Raw genomic sequence first — 7,748 nt, forward strand, 5'->3', positions numbered from 1 at the left:
TCACCCGATAACATTAGGAAACCCAGCTTTTTCATAAAACGCACGTTTGTTTATATTTTTCTGACTTTCTGTAGGCCATTTTATGTACTGGTCTTTCCTAACTACCAAGGCGTCGGTAAAATCTCTAACTACTCGTGACACAGTAGACTTGTCATAGCCCATAGTATCTCCGACCACTTGCAGCTGGCTTCCACTCCCATAAAAACGAAGGGCAATCATGACTTGCTCTTCAACTGATAAGGCTGTTCTTTTTCTCGTATTACTCTCCAATTCTGCTCTCAACTCATTGGCTATAAATTCAATGCTTTCTCTTCCAAACCTGTACCTTTGTCCTAGTTCCTCATCACTAAAATCTTTATTCAATGGATTAAAACCTCTGTAATGCTTTTCTTTTCTAACTCTTGACAGATGTAACATATCAATGGCAGACATTTTTAATATCTTAATCATATGAATAAGATTTAAATAAAGGCAACAGTAGTATACCGCTGTTCAAAACTCATAAGTCCAGGGACAAAAAACAAAATCAGGGTAACAAACTAAAACCGAGGGAAACGCATTAAATATAAGAGGAGAACAACGACATAACACCGAAACGTAACACACACAGAAACGGACCAAGCATCAGACAAAACACCACGAGAATAACAAATATAACATGAAAACCAAATACATGAATTTGGGATAGACAAGTACCGTGCCACGTCTGATCTCAATATCTCAAAAATAAGAGAAAACACAAACGACTCAACGTTAAAATGCAACATACACAGAAACGAACAATAATATAACAATGGCCATCTTCCTGACTTGGTACAGGACACTTTTAAAGGGGAATAAAAGTGGTGGGTTGAACCTGGTTTTGTGGCATGCCAAACCTCGCACTTTAATGGCAAAGTTAAATATAACATTGAAATGACAACATAATATTACAGGACTACAATACAAATAAATAGGAGAACATATTAGACAAAGAAAAACATGATTAATAGATAACAAAAAGCATCAGGTTTAAAATTCAATACGCCAAAAACGCGCCATGTCCACACAGGACTTACAAGTGACGCCCAGATATAAAAGATCGAAAGTGAAAAAAGTACAAAGTTGTACAGCACTGGAGATAAAAAGTTGAAAAGGTTTCGCCAAATACGGCATTGTTTTTATGCCCGGGATAAGAACATTCTTATTATATAGAACAATTCATGCTATTGCAAACAGTAAATTTTATCAAATGAATATGAAAGAGATATACATAAAGAAACTGAAGTATTAACTAATTACAGAAAACTAAACCCGAATACATAACGCCCAGATATAAAAGATCGAAAGTGAAAAAGGTACAAAGTTGTACAGCACTGAAGATCAAATTTTAAATGAATATGAAAGAGATATACATAATGAAACTGAAGTATTAACTAATTACAGAAAACTAAACCTGAAAACATAATGCTATTAAAGTTTAACACAGAATAGACACACCCGAATCAGTCCAGGCGTCAACGTAATTACAAAAATGTGACGTCACATACGATGGCGAAAAGGTACAAACGTTATGCCACATTTGAATTTATGAAATTTAGAAACAGCATGACGTCGCATATAAAAAACTATCAAAGTGAGATAGAATTAGGATTGATTTAAGATTATATCAGAACTAAATACTGATAATTAATTTAAACAAAATGCATATTGCAATACTTATTAATAGCAATTAACTGTAATATATATATATATGTCCAGTTTGTTATGAATCCAACTACAAACGTAAATAATCGTACAAAATTTAATATAATTAATAAAGGCGGTGATTAATTTTTCTATCCGTAACACCTAAATATAATAAAAAGACGTCAACACATTTGACAAAATCCGATGAGAATTACAAATATAACATTAAACATGTAAACTAAATACATGAATTTGGGATAAACAAGTACAGAAACACGTCTTATAGTAATGCGAATTCACATTCAGCAAAACAGTCACAATCGGGAATAAGTCACGTTTGGTAATTAAAAGATTAGACGACATAATGACAAACCACAATCTACCATGTGGTAAAAATGTCCTTAGCTAGTTTGGTTAAAGAGACATCATATGGATCCACCAATTCGTGATGGTGTCCATAAAATTTACGGAGTGTCAATTTTAATCTGTCCTCCTCATAACTTTGTTGGAGCAGTTTCTGCGTAAGGAGCACACTCCTGTATATGAAGTCCATATAGTGTGAACAAGCACGTGAATAACGTATCAATTGTGATATGTAAACACCATACGAAGGGGCAGAGGGTATGTTACTGCTGAGAAATGGGAAATTGATAATTGGGAAGTTGAAATCGTCCCGTTTATCATAGATTTTTGTGTGAAGTCTACCATCTACGTCAATATTGAGGAAAAGATCAAGGTATGAAGCAGTCCTTCTAGTATCAGTAGTATCCTTAATTTCAAGTTCACTGGGATATATGAGATGTAAGTATTGGCTGAAGTATGGGTTGTTCAATGATAAAACATCATCAATATATCGGAAAGTAAAATTAAAGAATTTCGCAAGGTGCTTTTTCTTTTTGTCTTTAAGAAGGTTCTGAATAAATTCTGCTTCATACGAATACAAAAACAAATCAGCCAGCAGGGGTGCACAATTAGTACCCATTGGAATACCGACTGTCTGTTGAAATATAAATCCTCCAAACTCAACAAATATATTGTCGATCAAAAAGTCCAGCATTTTAATAATATCATCTTCAGTATATTTTCTGGAAGATTCAGTGTGATTCTTCACAAAATATGAATTATTGTATCCCAAAACAAGAAATTTGTATCTACGATTCCCATTTTTATAGAAAAAGCTCTGTTTTATGAGATGGTGAAGTCGATCTTTCAACTGAGCATGGGGAATAGTAGTATATAGCGTAGAAAAATCAAAAGTTTTTATGTTGCTGCAAAATTGCAAAGATTGTGATCGAAGGTTAAGTAGTAGATCTTTCGAACACCTCAAAGAGGTCGATTAAGTTTAACGACAGTTAAAGCATTTTTAACGACGCGTTAAAATTAACGACAAGTTGAACAACACACTAATCATATGATTAATTTTAATCGAATGATTAAGAAATTTTAACGACTCGTTAGCACTAACGACAAGTTGAACAACAGACTCCTGGATGATCCTTTGTCTAACTGTGATATACCATATACCGATTTTAAATCTACTTTTAGAGACTACGTTTTTAATATATTGAAAAATGAATTGAGTAAAAAAGAGGATAATAAATAACACGCAATTAAACCTTATTTAGGTAAATCTTTAAATAATTCTATATGCAGAAAAGATCAGTGTGTTCTTTTCTAGATATCGTATTAGTCATACTAGAATAACACATGAATATTTAAAAAAAAATGAAGATGAACCTTGCGACTGCAAGTATACTATTACATGTATTATTCATGTTTTGATTAATTGTATTGACTTTGCTGATATTCGTAAGAAGCATTTCATGTCCTTAATATGAATAGTTTATTTAATAGTGTTCCATTTACAAATATTGTTTCATTCTTACAAGAAGTTGGAATATATTATAAAATATAAAGATGTTATTATATTTGAAACGATTTTTATTTTTTTCTCGTTATCTTATTGTTGATTTTTATGTTAATCAATGTGCTTTAGTCTAGAATTTTAGTTAATTGAAGAACCTTTTGTCCGATTTTAAAATATGCTTTAAATTTTAAAAAATATCGAATTAGCTCTCGTCGCGATATAGCCTTTTTGTACTAATGCGGCAAAAGGAAACAAAAATCAATCAATCATGTGTCGATTAGTTTCATTTTCAATTGAAAATAAATATACGGTGCATTGGTCTGTACTGACTCTAGAAAGATTTGTACTCATTCAGGGCATAATGACATAGTATGCACTTGTTTTCGACCAATATGCTATATAATAGTAAAAAATAGTTGGTATCTCAACTACATCATGTGTTTGCTTTCTGCAAAAAGATGCATGCAAATATTATTTTTTTTAAATCACTGTAGATCAATACAATTTCTTTCAATTTATAAAACTTATACTGTACAGCAGTTATAGTTTCCACAAAAATGTGTATTAGGTGTTTCTCTGATTTCTGAAGAAAATGATTGTTGTTTAACCCCGACTTTGAATATAACTGCCGTTTCTGTGGCACTGTCAATTTTCAGTAGGAATATAGGTAAAATAAATCACACTATATTTGTGTAGTAGATGTTTGTAATCGTTCGCGTCCAATGAAGTCTTACAAAGACAAAGGCACACCGAACACTGTCAGAACACCAACATGACCAAGACACACCGAACACTGGCAAAACACCAAGGCACACCTAACACTGGCAGAACACCAAGGCACACGGAACACTGTCAGAACACCAAGCTAATCAGGACTGAAATGCGAATTCCGATAGTTTTGAAGTATATATTCTGTGTACTGACGTTCTTTTTCATCTTAATAACCAATTGTATTTGCTAATTGAAAATTATGCTGAATAGAATAATTTAAGACATTTGAGAAGATAACTATGCTTAAATTGTTTATTACTAAGACTTAAATAATGATTGATCAATTTTGACTGTAATTTAAGTCAAAGCTCTGATTCCTTCCTCGGATTTGGCTATACTTTTTTGACCTTTTGGATTATAGCTCTTCATCTTTTATGTAGGCTTTGGATTTCAAATATCTTGGCCACGAGCATCACTGAAGAGACATGTAGTGTCGAAATGCGCATCTGGTGCAAGAAAATTGGTACCGTTAATTTTATTAAGATGTCTCTAGTCTGTCCAAAGGGTCAGAGTTGTCCTTCTTTGAATGATAAATTGTTGAAATTAGGTGACATGTTTCACGTGCACAGAAATTATGACAAGGAATGATTGGGTTACATACACCCGTACTTCTTATAGGTCAATGATATTGCGGGGTCAGCACGAATTTACGCATTTAAGTGAGTTGTGGTCACTTCTTTTTATCATCAGCATTTGATGTGTTAAGTTGAAAATCTAACAAAGGGATTTAACACTACGTCAAAGGATATGACAACATTTAACTGACAAAGTATATGACGTGAACAGTCTAGTATATGGTTTAACTTTGTCTAAAGGCCCTCCAGTAGTAGGATTCGATGAATTAACCTTGCAGACCTACCAAATATAAATGCCATCATCATGGTGGATACGAACTATAGAACTAATTGCATAACAGTGTGGTCGACAGTAAAACGTTTGTAGGTTGTAACTTGTTTGTCAACGGCTATGATTTTATGCTCACCCAGTCTGTCAGAGGCCTTCCAGTGGGGATTGAAATATTCACTTGTTACACATTCCGATACATAAAATGAAACTTTCTTTTTACAAAGCTTGAAAGGAATTTGTTTTAAATATTTATTATAATCATCACATACAACCGTGTCATTTATAAGAATAATAATGTTCAGAGATGATATTATTTAATAATAATAATAAAAAAATAGGTTTATCCATTGTAAAAAAACTATAAAGTTGATGGGGTTAATTCACAAAATATCTCATTGATTAAGAGCACAACTACGGTGTGATCATTTAAGAATGGCCTACTATTTATTCAATGCGTATACATGTGGGTTTTGTTTGTGAAGAGTTCTGGATAATTAAAAAATCATTTGATTTCTTTGTTTAATACCATAAAACGATTCATTCTTTCAGATATTTGTCACTTTGCCTTATCTTCAAGTCCAACACAATTTCTCACGTTTCTTACAAAACTTATAGAATGAAATTCAAAACAGTGTGGCTGTGGCCATTGATTGACACATTAAATTCATCCATTGACTGGGACAATTTACGTGAACGTTTGTTTGTAACGACCACTGTTCACGACGTACCTACGATAGACATTTAAACTGTGGGGTCACCAAATGTTTCTTAACGCCTTTAATTATAAAATAATTCGAAAAATTAATCAGGAATAACCTTTATGTTTTGATTTATATAATTGATACAAATCAAAACATCGTGTTATTTCTGATTAATTTTTCGAATTACTTTATTAAGGTGTTGAGAACCTTTGGTGACCCCATAGTTTAAGTGTCTTTAAAAAGTACATAGTGAGCAGTGGTAGTTACAAACATTTTTGTACAAACGTTCACCTAAATTGTCCCAGTCAATGGATGAATTTAATGTGTCAATCAATGGCCACAGCCACACTGTTTTGAATTTCATTCATCTATTCTTGTGATGTATTCTTTTGTTGAAAAAAAAATGTATAGATATAGATAGATATAGAAAGATGTGGTATGAGTGCCAATGAGACAACTCTTCTCCCAAGTAATAATTCATAAAAGTAAACCATTATAGGTCAAGGTACGACCTGCAACACGGAGCCTTGGCTCACACCGAACAGCAAGTTATAGAGGGCCCCAAAACTACTAGTATAAAACCATTCAAACGGGAAAACCAACGAGAAACGAAAAACACATATGAACTACATAAACAGACGACATCATGCATTTTAACTTTTAAAGCCAATTAAGTAAAAAAAATAATCTGAAAGAACGTGCGATATCATATTAGGAAAATTGATGGTCAAACCATAACAAAAAATCAAGTAAAGAATTTTAAGTATTCAACCTTTATAGCTTGCTGTTCGGTGTGAGCCAAGACTCCGTGTTGAAGGCCATTTTTATTTATTTTCAAATTACAAAGGTTATTCCTGATTAGTATTTTTAATTATTTTATTTAGGCGTTTAGAACCTTTGGTGACCTCACAGTTTAAATTTCTATGATAAGTACGTCGTGAGCAGTTGGCATTACAGACGAACGTTCACCTAATTGCCCCCAGTCAATGAATGGCCATAGCTACACTGTTATGAATTTCATTCTATGTACTTTTTAAAGCTCGAAGTTGATTCGGATTATACTGCAAAGACCCTCAAAGTGATTTACCTTTGGCACATCTGAATGTGGAAATGAAATACCTTTGGTAATATATAGGGAAAGGAACATGTTGATAACAGAAACTTGCATCTGAAATTGAAGCTAACGAGGCAATTATACACATCTGATTCAAACTGCAAACTTCGTTGAAATCATATATAAATCTGAATACTTGGTTTAGAGGAGAATACCAGTGAGTCCGTGAAATACTTTTCAAACTGATGGAAAATTTCGTCTTCAAAGGGACAAGGGGGAAACATCAGAAAATGAGTGGTCATTATTGGGGTTTGTATGAGAAGGCAGGCCTTAAAGTAAGCGGTTTAACCCAATTTCGAGAGGCGAGCAACATGAACAATCTTAACCAACAATCTAGTTGAAATTCACATAACTTACAGCAACAGTAGAATATAAGTGTTCAAAAGTCATAAATCGATTGACAGAAAACAAATCCTGGTTGCAAACCAAAACCGTGGGAAACACACTAACTATTAGATCATGTAGATGAAAACAAAGGAACAAAAATAACAACTGTCAACATACATTACACGGAACTAGTTGATAGCAACTGCCATATTCCTGACTAGGTACATGCCATTTTTTGACATTTTGGTAGATTGAACCAGGTGTAATGTCTAGCCAATTGCAAGCCTTCCGCTTTATGACAATGTAAAATAAACATCACAAAAATAACAACACGTCATGACAGAATTACAGCACAGACACTCGTAAAAACATTCACCACAGAGAAACGCACAAACAAATAATTATATAGTCGACACAAAATGCAAACCACAGAACCACAACGATTATTTTCAAC

The 7,748-nt window shown here is 33.1% G+C and overlaps 1 protein-coding gene across 1 annotated transcript; it reads right to left on the bottom strand.

The window, feature by feature from the left end:
* LOC139484411 (putative nuclease HARBI1) lies at window positions 1-432 on the bottom strand. The gene has a single exon (XM_071268143.1). It carries the CDS (start codon window positions 430-432, stop codon window positions 1-3), a length of 432 nt encoding a protein of 143 aa, XP_071124244.1.
* Between the last annotated feature and the right edge of the window lie 7,316 nt (window positions 433-7,748).

The sequence above is a fragment of the Mytilus edulis genome, chromosome 8 (genome assembly GCF_963676685.1).
Source record: "Mytilus edulis chromosome 8, xbMytEdul2.2, whole genome shotgun sequence".
NCBI classification, from domain to species: Eukaryota; Metazoa; Mollusca; class Bivalvia; order Mytilida; family Mytilidae; genus Mytilus; species Mytilus edulis.

Coding starts and splice junctions, on each gene's coding strand:
- LOC139484411 (XM_071268143.1), bottom strand. CDS start 432: ATGTCTGCCATTGATATGTTACATCTGTCAAGAGTTAGAAAAGAAAAG.